General features: G+C 28.8%; 2 protein-coding genes across 4 annotated transcripts in view; one reads left to right on the top strand and one right to left on the bottom strand.

The window, feature by feature from the left end:
* The first annotated feature begins 29 nt into the window (after positions 1–29).
* On the top strand, positions 30–7,556 carry LOC127278608 (ribosome biogenesis protein BMS1 homolog). Of its 2 annotated transcripts, none has more exons than XM_051300408.1 (4): positions 30–176; positions 1,543–2,421; positions 4,414–5,822; positions 6,096–7,556. In XM_051300408.1, exons 2-4 carry the CDS (start codon positions 1,565–1,567, stop codon positions 7,487–7,489), a joined length of 3,660 nt encoding a protein of 1,219 aa, XP_051156365.1. In that variant the 5' UTR covers positions 30–176; positions 1,543–1,564; the 3' UTR covers positions 7,490–7,556. The 2 variants fall into 2 exon arrangements, with proteins under 2 accessions (XP_051156365.1, XP_051156364.1); XM_051300407.1 differs by having other exon boundaries at positions 6,090–7,556.
* A 135-nt stretch (positions 7,557–7,691) lies between these two features.
* The window catches only part of LOC127278607 (filamin-A), a 60,342-nt gene continuing 49,631 nt past the window's right edge, over positions 7,692–18,402 (bottom strand). For both annotated transcript variants that reach the window (XM_051300404.1, XM_051300405.1), the window contains exons 27-41: positions 18,151–18,379; positions 17,942–18,070; positions 17,643–17,858; positions 16,888–17,064; positions 16,391–16,630; positions 13,942–14,085; positions 12,546–12,704; positions 11,639–11,787; positions 10,657–10,843; positions 10,284–10,543; positions 10,016–10,184; positions 9,711–9,929; positions 9,435–9,631; positions 8,883–9,185; positions 7,692–7,862 (exon numbers count right to left, since the gene is read on the bottom strand). In XM_051300404.1, coding sequence (XP_051156361.1) covers positions 7,794–7,862; positions 8,883–9,185; positions 9,435–9,631; positions 9,711–9,929; positions 10,016–10,184; positions 10,284–10,543; positions 10,657–10,843; positions 11,639–11,787; positions 12,546–12,704; positions 13,942–14,085; positions 16,391–16,630; positions 16,888–17,064; positions 17,643–17,858; positions 17,942–18,070; positions 18,151–18,379 — 2,847 coding nt within the window. In that variant the 3' untranslated portion in view covers positions 7,692–7,793. The remainder of the gene's footprint in view (positions 7,863–8,882; positions 9,186–9,434; positions 9,632–9,710; positions 9,930–10,015; positions 10,185–10,283; positions 10,544–10,656; positions 10,844–11,638; positions 11,788–12,545; positions 12,705–13,941; positions 14,086–16,390; positions 16,631–16,887; positions 17,065–17,642; positions 17,859–17,941; positions 18,071–18,150; positions 18,380–18,402) is intronic.

Raw genomic sequence — 18,402 nt, 5'->3', positions numbered from 1 at the left:
GCTCTTGGCCCTGTTTTACTTGCCTTTTATCATATGTTGATACAAAGTTCCCACTTGTCATTTTCTCCAGTTTATATTTTCTAACCTCAATGTACCACGTGTATTTCGTGATTTTGTTAATGAATGTGAACAGTTATTAATAATGATAAAGTATAATTATTTATCTATATAATAAGGTTCGTATATGAAATTATTGTCTACATATAAATACAAATAAGATGTTTGATGTCAATTTCATGTAATTATAAAACTTAATTAAACAGAATTAATTGTAGTGAACAAAACACGTTTTCTATTGACAATTTCTTAACTAGCTAACTATTCATGTTTCAATTTATAATATAAAATATTTCTATTGTTATAAATATAATATTTTCGCAAGTTACTTACTAAGTATATAAATAAGTTTTTTATTTTTTAACAGTATTAATTGTACTCTGATTACATTTGGTCATCTATATCTTAATTGTAAATATATTTTCTTTTTGTACATTATTATTCAATATTTTTATTAGATACTGACTTTATCTCTCAGTTTTAAGAATCAAGTTAAATTTTTAAAAGTAATGAACAAATAATATGGTATATAATTATACAAAATCATAATTAACATTAAAATAATGTAGGTATTTTAAAACTTAATTATTATTTAAAGTTTCATCGTTTAAGAAATTAATTCGGGACAATAAGAGCAACAATTAGGTACAAATCGAATATTTACAGAGCAATAATTTTTATTACTTACATAAAAAATCAAATTAAATCTATTGAAACAGATTTCCCATATATCAGAAATTAATATTATTTCTATTTTTGTTTGATTATCAACATGTACAGATCCTGAAGCAATTCGTTTTTAATTATTTAATTTGAAAATTTAAGGACAAAAATTTTAATTCCTTAAAAAAGACTTAAAAAAATCGCCATTAATTATAAAAATTCCCGGTGTAATGCTTATATATTTCATATAGATTACTTAATTTATTTTTCGGTGTAAAATATTTTTTCTAAAAAAAAGTAACCATCAAAAAATATAAATTTGCAAATTTATGCAAAAAAATTCAATTTTTTGAAAAATGAAAATTTACGATTAATTTTACAAATTTCTATTAAAATATGTACTTTATATACATCAATAGATTCCTTTTTCAAGGTAGAATATTTTCCACAAAGAAATATTATTAAAAAATTACAATTTTCGAAGTTATAAAAAAAGAATTGAAAATTAAAATTTTTTCAAAAAATAAAAATCGCAATAGGTATGCTTTATGTGGTCAATCGATTCGTTTTAATTTTTTATTTATTGAGATGCATGTTAAATAAGAACAAATTTTTATGAAAAAAACTATATTTTTTAAGGAAAAAATGTGTTAAAAACTTTTTTTTCAATATTAAAATCCCTGCATACAATGTTTGATATTAATGAGTATGATATCTACCAAATTTTATAAAAATCGGTCAAAGCGTTCTCGAAATATCCAGGCGTTTTTCCAAGCAATATATGACAAATAGATAAATTTGTAATGAAATAAATGTTTGCAGATAATCGAAATTATTGTTAAAAATGCCTGGAGATCAAGAAGACTTGGGGACAAAACACAAAACTCATCGAGATCGAAATGCAGGACGCAAAGCGGAAAAGAAAAAGGCCAAAAAGACTCATATTCAAGAGTTAACTGATAAACAGAGGAATCCAAAAGCTTTTACCTTCAATTCGGCGATTAAAGCTGAAAGAAGATTCAGACGTAAACAAGACATAGAAACAAAAAAACAACATATCCCTTTAGTTGATCGCACTCCTCTAGAACCGCCGCCAATTTTAGTGGCAATCGTAGGACCTCCTAAAGTTGGAAAATCTCTGGTTATTCAATGTCTCATTAAGAGTTTCACGAGACATCCCCTCACAAACATCACTGGTCCAGTTACTGTGGTTTCTGGTAAAAAGCGTAGAATTACTTTTATGGAATGCAACAATGATATAAACAGTATGATTGATATAGCGAAAATTGCTGACTTGGTCCTGTTACTTGTCGATGCTTCATTTGGATTTGAAATGGAAGTTTTTGAATTCCTAAATATCTGTCAAATTCATGGAATGCCCAGAATTATGGGAGTTCTTACGCATTTAGATATGATAAAAAATTCGACGCAATTGAAAAAGACGAAGAAATCATTGAAGCAAAGATTTTGGACTGAAGTTTATGCTGGAGCCAAATTGTTCTACCTCTCTGGAATATTGCACAATGAATATTTACGAAACGAGGTGAAAAATTTGGCAAGATTCATTTCTGTTATGAAGTTCAGACCACTTACATGGAGGACAACGCATTCGTATTTACTTGCTGATAGAATTGAAGATTTGACGAGTCCAGAGGAAATTAGACGAAATTCAAAAGTCGATAGAACTATCAGTTTATATGGGTATGGAAAAAGTTTTTCATTTTCATAAATACGTATTAATTTCTGTTAATTTCTCAAATGCATTAGCTTTAAAAATTTTAATTTTAATGAAACATTTTTTTACTTCTTTGCAGTTAAAATAAGTACTTACTCAAAATTATTGGGCCCAAAAAATGTTTGTTCTAACTGACCAATTTTAAAACAACAAAAAGATTTATTCGTCATGAAATGGAGTAAAAAAATTTTTTGCCGAAACTTTGTTCTATTACTCACAGATTTCTGAGCATAAAACCGTTGACAAGCGTTGGCCTACTTCCAAAAAATTCTCATACATTCTACAAGTTATTTCAAATGTCCATACAATACATTTTTGACAAATATTTTATAAAATCTCGTGTATTTACCTTGGTATTTCAATTTTGAAGTTGAGTTTTAAGATAAAAGGGTATTTTTAAAGTTTACAAAATTTATATTTATTTGATTATTGTATAAAATAGAAGTCCAAAATAATTTAAACAAAATTAATTTTTAAACGAACATGTGTAATATAAAAATTCAACATTTCATTATATTTTTCTAAGAAATGTGTACAGTTTTAAAAGTAATATTCCTTAATATTAAGTTCTTTCAATTAAATTTTATACTTCATAAATATAAGTAAATTAGACTATTGTGAAGAAAATACTTTTTAAAAAATGTCTTTTGTTTTAATTAATTTTTTCAACAGACAAAGTAACCTTTTATTAAAAGCCGTAACTTCTTATTAAGAAGGTCGAGATAAATACAGAAAATTTAATGAAATAATCAGTAAATATAATTTAATTAATTAAAAGTATCGATAATTTTTCCTTCTAGGTTATTAAACTATTAATTTATTTTTCATTGAAAATCATACATGATTCGTGTACATTATTTTTTTTCTTCTTGTATGATAATAATTATTAAATAATTTTTTCTTAATAAAATCCAGTTTTTTTCTCAACAGTTTTTGACTAAAAAATGAGTGAGTAAAACAAAACAATTTTTAGATTTGCCATTGAACATAAAGAATCTTGTTACCTGAAAATAATTGTTTTAATTTAACACATTCCAATGCTCCCCGAGTACAATGCTTCAATCATTTGTCGCCTAGATATCGTTAAAAAATATAAATCACTTCCATTTATTTTTGTTTTATTGTACCACTATTCGAGAACACAAAAGTAAAATATTAGCTAAAAATATTAAAAATTAGAAGAACTACAGTTTTTTACAAAATATAATTTTTTTCGTTTTTCTGAAAAATTGTTATTTTTTAACATTTTTTTTCTATAATAAAATATTTATAATGAAACTTTTCAAGTATGAAAACTTATTCTACAATGTTTAAAGAATATTTGAAAAAAAATTTTTTGTCGATCCAATGAGAAATTTTTAAATGATAGAGTTTTGAAAAATGAACAGGGTCACAGTAACCCTCAGTGTGCTTCGTGTTCAAAAAAAGAGGTGTGTGCTTTAACAAAAAAATTTGTTGGTCTAATAATTTGAGATACTTATTTTGATCACACAAAAATTGAAACAAAAATTGTTTTATTAACTTTAGCCAATCCGTTTGAGAAATTCTGACTTACATAACATTTCAATTTTTCTTAATTACAAAATTTTTAAACAAAAATAATATAAATTTTTTGTATGCTTTATTAAAAATTAAATTAATTATAAAAAACAGTTTTTTAAAAAACTTATTTCTTACTGTAAAAAATGAATATACTTTTTCAATGAAATAAAATCATTACTTGATTGGTATTTTTTAACTATTTGATGAGTAATTGCGTCAGAAATCTTATCTTGAAAATTAAAATATTTACATTATAAATCATCTTTTCCTTTAAAAATTAATAAATTTTTTTTAAATAAAATATTGTAAGTTGAAATATTAATGAGAAATTAGTTATTCGTGTTTTATGATTCTTTGATTCATTTTTTCTCATGAAAATTGAATGCATTTTAAATGGAATTTTATATTTTTTACAGATACGTACGTGGAGTGCCAATGAAAAAAGATTCCTCAGTTCACATACCAGGATGTGGAGATTTACAAATTAAAGATATCTGTTTTCTACCAGATCCTTGTCCTCTTCCTGAACAATTGAAGAAGAGATCTCTCGTCGAGAAAGAACGTCTTGTTTACGCGCCCTTTTCAGGAGTGGGTGGAATTGTCTACGATAAAGATGCAGTTTATATTGATTTAGGTGGTAGTCACTACCACAAAGATGACACTGGTTTACTCAGTGTCCTTCAGAATCCCGAAGAGATGCTTGATGAAAAACTAGAGAAGAGTGAGCTGCAACTCTTCAGTAATAGTGCGCCAATTGTATCGAAAGACGTTGATGAAAACATCTTTGGTATTACCAGTGAAACTGTTTTAAAAGACGGTAGAGTAAGGCGAAAAGTAATCTTTAAGGACAAACAAGAAGTCAATGACGACAAAGAAGAGTTGAACGATATTGAGTCTGAAGAAGAGGAACAAAACGATGATAAAGAAATCGATCAAGATGAAAGTGAAAGTGAATATGAGTCTGATATAGAAGAAAATGATTCAAATGATAAGAAAGAATCACTTAAATCTTGTAATTTAAAGAGGAAGAAAAGTGATGAATCTAGTGATAATAGTTCCGATGATGATTTAGAAGAACGTGAACCACAAGTACATGTTAAAATCAAGAAAAAGAAGAATGAAGAACTACCAACAAGAAATACAAATTCTTATGTGAAAGACAGAATTGCAGAAGCACTGTCCCTGATAAATGCAAAATCACCAACATCAAAAAATGTTAGTGATGAAGAAGAAAGCTTTGATGAATTAAGTGAAAATGAACGAGAAAATATGAGTTTAGATGAGTCTGATAAAGATTCAATTTACGAGGATGAAGAAATTGATGAAATTGAAAAAGAGGAAGAAAATGAAATGGGAATTGATGATGATGCATTACGATGGAGGAGAAATTTAGCAGAAAAAGCTCGAGATGCATTTCTTAATCGTAGACGAGAAAATATAAATATTGAAAAAATTGTTTACAGCGTTTTTGAGAAAAGTAACTTACAAGAAGAGGAGAATAAAGATAAACAGCCAGATGATTCTGAAGAAGGTGTAGTAGGCGGAATCTTTCATTTGGTAAAGAAACAACAGCAGCAAAAACTAGAGGAACGTGAAGTAAAAAATCAAGAAGATCGTTCTTTTTTCTCGACAGAATCTACTTTAGATTGGTTAGTTATGGAAAATAAGGCTCTTTTAGTTAATCGTTTTGTAACTGGAAAATGGAAGGAATCAGAAGACGCAGAGGAACTTTTGAAACTCAACGATTTAAACGATCAAGATCTCTATGGAGATTTTGAAGATTTAGAAACTGGGGAAAAATTCGAAGCGAAAACTGCAGATACTGGTGAGTTTTGATACAAATAAAATTATAACCTAAGCAAATTTTATATGACGAGTTGAGATTAATTATTTTCAAATTTCATAGTAAAGATTTTTAATTAAATAAAACAATTATTGGCCTGCACTTACAATTCGTCACTGCATGTTTTTCTAGCAAAATTTCGGACAGTACTAATAGTCGGTCACTTTTATATTTATCTAATAACTCATTATAAAATGTAATGGGCGAATTTGTGAGGTTTTTATTTGATACCAATGAAATTTTTTTTAGAAACAGCTCCAAAGGAGGTAGACGACGAGGAAAAGGAGAAAATGAATAAGTTACTTGAGAAAAAATTAAAACTCAAAAAACAATTTGAAGCTGAATACGATGAAAATGACAAATCTTATTACGATGATTTGAAAAAGGAAGCAGAGAAGCAGTCTCAATTGAATAAATCAGAATTCGAAGGTTTAGACGACGAAGTAAGAGTACAACTCGAAGGTTATCGACCTGGGATGTATGTTCGAGTGGAATTTGACTCGGTGCCTTATGAACTAATAGAACATTTAGATCCTTCTTACCCTCTGATTGTGGGAGGCTTACTTCCTGGTGAACAGAACGTTGGTTACGTGCAAGTGAGAATGAAGAAGCACCGATGGTATCCAAAGATCTTGAAGAGCAGAAATCCTCTCATCATATCCGTAGGATGGAGAAGATTTCAAACCATTCCCATCTACTCGAAATTGGAAGACAATCTTCGAAACAGAATGTTGAAATACACTCCCGAGCATGTGGCTTGCATGAGTCATTTTTGGGGACCAATAACACCCCAAAGCACTGGTGTATTGGCCGTGCAAGACGTTTCCACAAGGGAATCGGGATTTCGAATAGCCGCAACTGGCACCGTCGTGGAGACCAATAAAACTACAACAGTCGTCAAGAAACTCAAACTCACTGGCGTTCCACTCAAGATTTATAAGAAAACGGCTTTTATCAAAGACATGTTCAATTCTGCTTTGGAAGTCGCGAAATTCGAAGGAGTTCGAATAAAAACGGTTTCAGGGATTCGAGGTCAAATTAAGAAAGCGGTTTCTAAACCTGACGGTTGTTTTCGCGGGACCTTTGAGGATAAAATTCAATTAAGTGATATTGTATTTTGTCGCACTTGGTATAAAATAGATATACCAAAGTTCTACAATCCCGTAACTTCACTGCTACTGCCGCTTAGCGAGAAAAATCAATGGCGAGGAATGAAAACTGTTGGTCAATTGAAGCGTGAAAATAATATTAAAGCACAACCAAATGTAGATTCAATGTATCAACCAATTGAGAGGCCAGTTAAATTTTTCAAGCCTCTATTTATTCCGAAGAATTTACAAAAGGAGCTTCCTTATAGAGATAAACCGAAGATGGCTCCAGTGCTGAAAAAGAGAAAGGCGAAAGTGGAAGATAAACGTGTGGCTGTTGTTCTTGAGCCTAAGGAAGAAAATATTGCAAAATTGATGAAAATGATTAAGACGACGTATGAACACAAAAAAGAAAAACAACAGGAAGCGACTCACAAAAGAATTGCCGCCCATAAGAAGAAGGTCGAGGCAGAGGAAATGAAGAGATTGAAAAGGCATAAAGAGCTTAAAAAGCAAGTTTTCCGAACATTAAGTAAAATGGAAGCTAAAAATAAGAAATGATAAAACTTATTGTAAAGTAAATACAAATTTTGCTTTTGTATTGTAAATAAAGATTTTTTAAATTTAATTTAAACAACTTTAGAAATTCGTATTTTATCCTTATTAGAAATTTAAGATGTCCTAAAACGATGTCCCATTACAACTATTTTTGAAAAATTGCTTCAAAGTAAATAGGATATTTTTCACAGTAAACAAGGCTAAATTCTGATAAATATTTTATTCGAAACTCTTACATAAGTTACAATATAATAATAAAATATACCTATTAGTTCTTATAAAATAATAACAATGTTATGCTTGATTCTTATAATATTGCTTGTGAACCACGCCACGATGTGAGAGTATGATGGCTCGTTGAGTATGTGTCACCGCTCTATATGAAAAAAAAAATTAATTAATTTAATAATAATTTTTTAGAGTATGTAATATTATATTTAACCGACGGTGTTCCAAAGTGCCAACTGTTGTCACAAACACGACAACAGGAAAAATGCGTAAATATTAGAAAAATGTCCAGCAGAGCTTATTTCATGAACACATACATTATTTTCTCATATTTCACTTCATGTTGCCATGTATGTGAAATTGTGAATGAATTTTTAAGAATTTTATAATATTCCAATACGAAATAAAAAAAAGTTATGTTATGTAACAGTTGGAAAATATTTCAGTTGTTACTCAATAAACAATCACTTAAACTTTTGTGTTAGTTTCAAAACTAGCTTTAAAAATTAAATTTAAAAATTGTACTTTTCTTTTCAAAAACTTAAACTGAAAAAGATTTAAAAAATTTATTATTTCTAAAACTAGCTTCAGATCCAGCAAGTAATTGAGTTATTTAGTAATAACTTAAAAATTTGAAAATTAATAAAATTATTTTCATTTACAATCGATTAATTTTATCGTGATATAGGGTAACTGACCTGGTAGTTGGCACCTTAATAAATTAACATAAAAATTATCACTTTTGAATAAAAATGTGCTAAAACGTTATTAACAAATAATTATTTATATGACGCAATATTCCAGTGGTAGGACACGCCAATCATTGGCACCCCACTTATTAACAGCTCTAAATTTTCTAAATTAATTAGAGAATTCAACTAGAAATTATCTAGGCATATCAGTATGATATATCTTGAAATAAGGATATTAGAGTGAATAATATTAACCTCACTTTTTCAGTTGATGCTATAAATTCAAAATAAGCTAAATATTGAGAATCTTTTGTAATTTAAGGAAAACAATGATAGGTGCCAACTAATGGGCCACTTTGCCTAATTTTTTGAATTTAAACTCTATTTAAAAATACTCAAGATAGTTAAAGTTACGGCAGGCAGTATATGAATTACTTTGGTAAAAAATTAATAACGATAACGGTCGATTGTTATACCTGTGTTAGCATTAATAATTCATCCTGTGTGTCGACAATTTTAACAGGGAATGGTGAACCAGGTACAAGGACACCGGCCCATCTGACTTCAACCCTATAATCTCCAGGTTCTGTGGGATCATATCGACACAAAATAATTCGATCCTTCTGGGTTTCCCTTTGCATCTCTACTCTAAATGCTCCTTTCGGTCCTCGAACTCTTACAGTTAATTGGCCCGCTCCTGCTCCTCTCGTATCGCAAATAAATCGGGACTGGAATGTCGCTAAAACACCATGTTCTATTCCTGGCCCATAAACTCGAACCTGTTTCAACGGAAATCAAACAATTTTTTTGCATTTTCCTTTTTATTATGTTGATTTAATCCTGTTCATACTGGATAAACCAGATATGTTTCTTTTATAATCACTGATTGATAAATATTATGTCGATTCCGGAATTAGTATTACTCAATACTAAAGAATGATGATTTTAAAAAAATACGAAAAATTAATAAATCGATTTCTAAAAAGTCATTAACTCTCGTGAAATATTGTATTTGAATAAAATCTTACTTTGGATGCATCGGGTGCACCTGAAACTCTTAAAGTAAATGGAGAGCCAGTTACATGTTCACCGGCATATTTTATCGTTAGAGAGTGTCTTCCTGCTTCCTGAGGTTTGACATTTAATGTGAATGTCGCGTCCCCGTGATCGTAAAGTTCACAGTAAGCAACTTTGTGTGGTCCATCGCAATGTGCAGTTAATTCTCCTGAAAAATTGAAAATATTATGAAATTTCTATTTTAAATAAATCCTAAGATTTATTATTCTCAATGAAATATCTCATACCAGGACCCGCTCTTCTTGTATCAATGAAACTTCTTATTTCTTGGCCAACAATTCCATACTTAAGTCCTTCTCCGGAACAAACAACACGCGACGCATCAGCTGCACTTGTAACATTAATTTGTAAAGGACACCCCTTCAATTGTCTTCCATTCCACGAAACAGTCATCAAAAGTGAATCAGACGTGAGCGGTATATAACTTGCTCGATAAACACTGTCCCCTATAAATCATAAATTTTTAAATTAAACATTAAATTCTTCAAAACTATATCTTAACTCCTAAGAATTAAAAGTTAAAAACTACTACCCAAGTGTTGCACATTAACGTTGACTTCATTAGTTGGTGAGAAAAGTTGAACCTTGGGTGTTCCACTTCCTGCTTGCGAACCGTCGATCGTAAAACTAACTTCCTCGCCACATTTAGCTGACGTTAAACCTCTACCTCTCAACATTACTCTACTCGTGTCCTGAAATTGCTATTAAGAAAGTTTTTAAAACGTTGAATAACTAATGGAATTTGTTGCAATTTAAAAAAACAATATCTTCCGATATATGTAATGTAATAAATTATTCACCTCTCCATCAACAATTGCAAGTTTTGGAGCACCTGGGAATGGAATACCATTGAATAATATTTCAAATCGATGCTCTCCACCATTCATTTGTGGCGTAACAAGTTTAAGCCTGTTATTAGAAGTCATTTCAAAAGATAAGGGATGATCTCCAATTTTACCACTCAGTTCACCAGGTCCAGCTTCTGATGTATCGAAACTTATTTTATTTGAGGCATGAATTTTTAATCGTCCCATTTCATCGCACAATGCAGACCAGCCTCCTATTTTTTGTATCAAATACATACATAATATAAGTTGAAATAATTATTTTCTTTTATTTTCATTTATGAAATTAGTCAGTTAATTTAATAGACATGACATTTGAGACATTTACCTATGACTCGTAAATTTTTAGTGTCAATGATCTTTGGATGCCAGGGAGAACCTGGTAATTGCTGGCCAGCACATACCACTCTAACATCAAAAACTCCTACTTCCGTCGGAGAATATGACACATTCCAAGTTCCAGGATTTGCTCCTGCTTCAATTGTTGCTTTTGATATACTGTCAGGACCGTCAACCTGCAAATATTTTATTTTTTTACGCCGAAAATTTATTATTTCTTCGCTAAAACAGGGGTTATATATTTAAAAGATCACAGTTTGTCCCCTTTTTTCAAAACAAAATTACCTAAGATCATTTTAAAAAATAAACAGAAAAAAATTTTAGTTTCTATACATTTTATGTTTAAAGATATTTTTCACTCTTCAAAAAGTGGGTGGTCCCACAATTCTGACCGGTAGTGTATAAGAATTTTGAATTTTCATACAAATAAAAGTTCGGATAAATGAAAAATCTGATGAAATGAAAATACTCCTATTTCAAAATTCGACTAAGGAAAAATTTTATTAAATTTTATCCACTGATAAATAAAAATTCTTCTTAATATGAAACTTGGGTTAAATAAGAGTTTTGTTAAATAGAAATTCTGTTACCTAAATCAAAATACTATTCAATGTGTCAAATTAAAGTTCTTTTTTACGGAAATTTTGCTAAATATAAATTCTATAAAATGAAAATTCGGTGAACTGAAGAATCTGATATATAAAAGTTCGATTAAATGAAATTCGCTTAATCCGAACCACTCAAAACAGCTGCATGAAAAAGAAAAAATACAATTTGTTTTAAATTAAACTTAACATATGTTTTAATGAAATACAATAGTTGTGAAATTTTCAAATTTGCTTTCCTCTATTTTTTAACTGAAATTGAACAAAAAGTCCTTGTTACATACTTATTTAAATAGAGGAAACAATTGAGAAGCATTTATTCTAAAAAATAAAATTAAAAAAAGATTATTTAAATTTAAAGTCTACCTGTACAGCCGGTGGACTGCGAGTACCAGTTACTACAAAATGAGCAGGTTTTCCTACGACGCCGGTCAATAAACCCTCTCCTTTTGCTCGAGCTTGTCCTGCTGCTTCCACTGTACACATCAGTGGACTACCCGGAATAGTACAACCTCCTATTTCGGGAGAAAAACCATTCATTTATTAAAACATTTGCACTCTTATTATATTACTTGCTCATAAAGGAATTAAATTATATCTATTGGTGAAAATTTTCGGTTCCGAGTTTTTGATGTATTAATCAAGTTTAGTTTTATTTTTTTTCGTTTTTCATTTTTCGTATTTGCGAACTTTTTACTTTAAAATATTACGAAGTAATTGAGGTTTCAAAAATAAAAAATTCCAAAGAACGTGACTTTTTGAAAAATTTTAGTTTTCAATTCAAAAATTCCCATCTCTATTAGGAAGTAAAGTGTTGATGAAATTATTATCAAAAGATATACGAGTCAAAATAAATGCAAAGGTTCTACAAGTTGGTATAGGTTTTAATATTTATTTTCCTTAAGCATATATGAAACACATTTCCTGTTCAAATTTCACTTTTGTTATTGTAGTTAAAAAGAAATTTAGGACCAACAACAATGTTTACATTTGTATTTATCAAGTTTTTTAAGCGTTTTTCAACCAAACAAATCGTCAATAATTGTTGTGACAAAATAAAAGTATAATTATAAAAAAGTAAACATTTCCACCAAAAAATTTTTTATTTCTTCAATCACAAAATATGTAATAGTGATTGAAAAAGGGGATTTTTTAAAATAATGATTGATTAGATAACTTTGAAAATGTTTTTCTAAGTTTCTTTATTTCATTTTAAAATGTATTTAATTACTAAATAAATGAAGTTGAATTTAAAAAAAAATTGACTTCTTACCATAAGTGACATTGATCATGTATGTGCCAGGAACACTGGGTGAAAATTCAATCAATTCCGCCCCATCATTAAGCGGTGTAACTTGCAAAGGAAGTTCCTGTCCTAAAGGACTTGTAGCCGTAACATCCAATTCTGCCATTCCAGCATCTGTTTTAATCACTGAAAAAAACTTTTCTTTATCTTTATGCTCAGGCACTTGACAAATAATCATTTTGTACATTTTAAAATGCTGTGTTCCCTCAAAAACATAGTAACGCGAGTAACTGGTATAGTAACCGAAAATTCGAAGGAGTCAGTTCGACAACTCCAAAACGTTTGTTAAAACTCGCGGAACCTGCGTATCAAAGACTGCATTCACCTTTCCACACGGGCAAGGCTATTTGAAAGTAGACTAGATTCGTGATATCTGCCACAATTATGTTAGGCAGCCTTGAGAGACCTTATAGTTATACACATATGTACTAGAAAAGAAGAAAAGTTATGTGACTTTCTCCATAGTAATTTGAATATGATCACTTCTTCTCATACGAGAAGTATAATGATCCTTCATTACGTGGAAAAACTGTCTTCTCTCTTTTTCAGATAATTTATCAACGGTGAAATTCAATTACTCGAAAGTGTAAATAACTATGTACATGAAATAGTCACAACAATTTCTTCAATCTAGGTGTGAAAATTTCTTTTCTTATATTCAATAATTCACAAAGAATGTATTCACTTTTAATGCAAAAATCTGTTTTACTCGAAAGACATCATTAAAATATAAATTACACATGTATCCAATTCTTTCATATTTGAAACTTATTTTTTATTCGAAATCAAAGTAAAAAAAAAATTCCAAGTAGAATCAAGCCTCTCATCCATTTTTGGATGACATTAATCAACGTTTTAATTATAATTAGTTGAAAGTACATTTTATTATTTATGCTAAATAATTCTAAACTTTATTATAGCTTGTACTAAAAAATGTCGTATAAGCTTTCTTCAAATTTTAAATTTTCATATGAAAATTTCGCTTTGAAACATAAAATACTTTTGTGAAATTTGACAATTATTTTGTTGAGTGTACCATTGTAACAGCCATTAATCAAAACTGTTTGATTCAATTTTACTGAATACCAACTTGTGTGAATTATATGTAATTATTTATTTGAAAAGTGACTTATGATAAGAGCATTAAACTTGCAACGTGATTTAGAAGTGAAAGTCTCATGAATGATTCAGTCCTTATGCAATGATTACAACCCTTCATTTGTATATATGTATTACTTAATATTTGTCAAGAATGAAATTCTCTTTTCTATTTAACTGTTTACGGCACATTTCAGGTGCTTGAAACAAAAATATTAATAAAACCTTTACCATTAATATTTCTGTAATAAAAATGTTAACTTACATTTGAACGCCACGTGATCGTGAACAGCAACTGTTGTTGGTCCCAGTTCTTGTAATTTTATTTTATTTGGATCAAAAGCTTGACAGAAAAATGGTGAACCTAATACAGGTTTTGCTCCTTGTAATACGTCAATTTTATAGGTTCCTAAAGAAAACAAGTTAAAACTCAATCTGTATTAATTAATCTTATACAAAGTGATTCTTCTGAAATTGAAACTTTTCACTTTGTGATTAAAACACACGTATCTATAAAAAAATTCTACTTTTTTATAAATTATTTCAATTTTTATGATATTCAAAACATACGTTTAAAATTTAATCAAGATTTTTCGATTTTAGATTGTTAAGAGATCCCCCTAAAAATTGCAAATGAAAAAAAACTCTGTTAATTTTTAAATTTATCTTGAGTTTCTTTTTATACTTATTTTATTGTTTTCATAATTTTTTAATTAAGCTTCATTTCTTACACTTCAGTTATTATTTCTCTGTTTCTTAAATTTATTATTACGGATGGGTTTTGTAAAAAAATGTTTTACGCACCTGTATCAAAAATAACTTTTTTGCAACACTAACCTCTAAAGTTAAATTTTACACACCGAAAAGTGTGTGTAAAGAAGCTCTTTTTAAAACGGTGTGTAAAGTGATTCACTTTACGCACTGAAATATTACTTTACACACTGAAATTTACTTTACGCGCAGAAATTTCTCTCACATAATATAAGGATTGTTTTAGACCATACAAAACCACAAAATTAAAGAAAGAACTTTACTTTTAAACTTATACACTACTGCTTAATGATATTTATACAATCGAAATTATTCTAATAGAGAGTTGGAATTCTTCATAATAGGTACTTAACTTTAGAGGTGGGTGTTGCAATTTATACACTGAAAGAAATTTCATAGGAAAAAATAACAAAATGCGTATTACATTTTAATATATTCTTTTAGAATTTAGGGAAAAGTGTACTTTTTATTAAAATTCAATATACTTTATATTAAAGTTCCAACTTAAAATCTTTTTTCAAATATTAATAATTATTGTAGAAAGAACGTAAAAAGATTACCAATATTTGAAAATATTATATTAAATTCTCATAGAGTTGTTGCATTATATGGAATGTAGCGTTCTAATATTTGTAAAACTTTATACGAAAAATTCAGAATGTCGGAAGAAAAGGGAAAAAAAGCGGAAACTGTCGGACGTTTCCGTTAATTCTCGGGAGGAAGAGGAGTGAGACTAGGAACAACACATTCACACTTATGATACAGGTTAATACACATACTAATGAACACGCACGTTCATTTCGCTTATACATAGACATTACACGATCGCAACGAAACCTACACTTACAATTCTATACGCATAACGATAAATTTCGCTGGGGGTCGGCATATATCGTTTTCTTATATACTAACTACTGAATATTTTTACCACTTGCGAGAAAGAAGTTTACTTATAATAACTTAACAATAAAAAATAGTTTACTAGTGCCAATGGTGTAATTTTATAGAGGTTACGCTGGGTTCATTTTTATTATTAATTGTTTATATAGATTTTTCTTTTTTTTCAGATTAAAAATTATGATTGTTATAAAAATTTTTATTGCAAATAAAAATTAAATAATTGTAAAGATGACATCAAAAAATAAAAATTAATAAAAATAATAATAAATTTAATAATTAATAATAAATTTATTATTATTAAATAACTTTAATAAAACATTTTTTATAAATTGAAAATAAATTAGGTACGTTCTGCTGGTTAACAACACTTTCGAAAATCGGATCAAGTCGTAGAAGTTCGAGTAGGACACGAAGCCGCAAACAGACAGAACTTCGGTTAAATTCGTAGTCTCTCGGGAAAATCCGTGACTTTTAATATAAAGTTTTACAAAATGTGAAATAAGTATACGGATATATGTTATTTTTCTTACTATTTTGTGAAATTATTTATTATAATATTTCGTATTCTGTGAATTCATAAAGAAAATACTAATTTTTAAAATAAATATACTAATTCTTATTTCTTAAAATAATAGTTACTCTTAAATTCATTATATATTTTCATAAAAACTGTAGTAGTAATCAGTATAGGTGCACTTTTTCCCTAAATTGTAACATTTATATTAAACTCTAATATGAGTTTAATACTTAGTAGTATGAATTTTCTTTCAGTGTAAATACGGGAATGATTTTTTAAAAATCTGAACTATTGTTTATTAATTAATTAATTGTGAGGTATTGTATATTAAGTTTAGATGTAACCTCCAATAATAAATTTAGTAATTATTATTATATGCAATATAAAATTAGAAAATTAGAATGACAAATGTAAAAAATATTCGAGAAATTTAAATAATTGTAATGTTTCAATGAGTGTCATTTAGAAAATGATCTAATTTACAAATGTGATATAAATCTAGATATATTCTAAAAGAAAGTCTTACCAGTTGAATTAGTTGTGAATTCAGCTAACAAATTCCCATCTCGATGCTGATAACATCGTACAGGAACCGCATTACCTTGCGGCCCACTAATCACGACATCAAACTCCTTTCCAGGTCGTCCTAACGTTTCGATCGTAAAAGATGTAATTTTACCCACACAAGATTGATATAATCCTAATCCTGTTGATGTTACTTCTCTTCCTCCTGTTGGACCTCTTACGGCAACTTCAACGGGACTTCCTAACATTATATATTCAATATTAAATATTTGCCAAATAAAAATGTATAATTTTAGTTAAAAAAAGAAAAGAGAAAAAAATGCATAAAATAAATATTTATTGTAGCGTAAAATTACTCGAAATAGAATAACTTTAATTTGAGATTTCTGAGAAAGTAATTAACTTACATAAAATAAAATACACAATTGGTTATAGAAATATGACCTAGAAAAAGAAAAATGAATTGCAAATAAATTCATGGAGGAAAGAGGAGAATACCTTGGATGTGAACATCGTTATATTTAATATAAACTCGATGAGGAGCAGCTCGTGTTGGATGAAAAATAACTTCATAAACTCCATTATCTCTCTCTCTTACTAAACTATCGACATCTGCTCCTCCTGCACGGACATTTACACTCAATTTTCCAGGACCGGCTTCCTTGGATGCAACAACTGCACAGAAAATATATTTTAATTGTACTTAAATATAAAAAAGTAATTTAATTATTGATTAATTATTTCTAATATAATTCGTAAAAATAATTATTTTACAGAAATTACAAAAATTGGAAAAAAGTATTAAGCCAAAAATTGTGGTACTTACACATTTTTATAACGAACAATTTTTCTAAATCAAATGAACAAAATTATACACAAGAAATTTAAAAATTCAAATTTTGTAAAGTTTTAAGAAGTCACATACCCTTTTGCTCGGAAAAATTGTCCAATTTTTATAATTTTTTTTAATTATCTTATCTAAATTATATTAAAATGCAGTAAATTGTTTCTAATAGCATGTATTTCCGTGTATTTGTTACGAGTTTAACAAACAAAAAATATTAATAATTATGGAAACTATGACCGTTATTTTTGAAACAAATCGTCACAAATACATGAAAACATATCCTATTTGATATAATGTACTTCATTTCATTAATATTTCGATGAATTAATTTTTTTTAATTTACACTTCATACATAAGTTTAGAAAAATATCTATTTAAAAATTATTATTATTTATTAAACAACTACCTAAAACTGTGCCTGGACGATGACAGACAGTATCGGATATTTCTTTGATTGTCACTTTGGTTGGATCGAAAACTTGCAGACTTTGAGAACTAATCATTTTTGGACCATCGCTAAAAATTACATTATAAATACCAACTTGTCTCGTTCTTATTTCCACGCGATAAAGATTAGAAGAAATTTTTGTCAATGCACAAGGAATAATAATGCCATCTGGACCTAAACAAAATTTTTTTTAAATAAATTAATTAGGTATTAATATAATTTATAAAAAATTGAAAAACTTATTCCCAAATACACACTTGTAACTTCGGCAGATACAGGGCCAGCGAGACTTGGCATATCTAAATCCATATACGCAGTATTTCCAACTCTAATCATTGAAGGCCCATCGAGAATGCTACCAACGACTGGACATTTGAACGGACTTCCTGCAATATCATTTATAACATTGCAAATGTTATGGTACTAAATTTAAATATTAAAATAGTGGGTTACAAAAAATTCATACCTGGGACATTGTCATCGTTGAAACTGATATTGACGTAATGCGTGCTCGTTGTTTGTGGAACAAAAGTAACGTCATAAAGGCCTCGAGCGCAAGCAACAACTTCTGCCTTCACGGTATTATTTTCAGTGCTTACAACTAATTCTAATGTACCTTCTCCAGCTTCTGCGGCATCCACTGTAAACGTTGTTGCCTGTCCGAGTAAAGCTTCCGAAAGACCAGACACATGAACCTTTATACAATTAAAATCTTCTT

The sequence above is a fragment of the Leptopilina boulardi genome, unplaced genomic scaffold (genome assembly GCF_019393585.1).
Source record: "Leptopilina boulardi isolate dan_hultmark-lab unplaced genomic scaffold, ZJU_Lbou_2.1 LbouV2_208, whole genome shotgun sequence".
In the NCBI taxonomy this organism is placed as follows: Eukaryota; Metazoa; Arthropoda; class Insecta; order Hymenoptera; family Figitidae; genus Leptopilina; species Leptopilina boulardi.
Note: the sequence above shows the minus strand (reverse complement) of the source record. Positions and strands in the feature narration are given on the sequence as shown.

What these genes read in the sequence shown, in the direction of transcription:
- LOC127278608 (XM_051300407.1), top strand. Translation starts at nt 1,565, where the DNA reads ATGCCTGGAGATCAAGAAGACTTGGGGACAAAACACAAAACTCATCGA. An exon ending in AGAACTATCAGTTTATATGG is followed by an intron (nt 2,422 to 4,413) that starts GTATGGAAAAAG and finishes TATTTTTTACAG; the next exon opens with ATACGTACGTGGAGTGCCAA. An exon ending in AGCGAAAACTGCAGATACTG is followed by an intron (nt 5,823 to 6,089) that starts GTGAGTTTTGAT and finishes AATTTTTTTTAG; the next exon opens with AAACAGCTCCAAAGGAGGTA.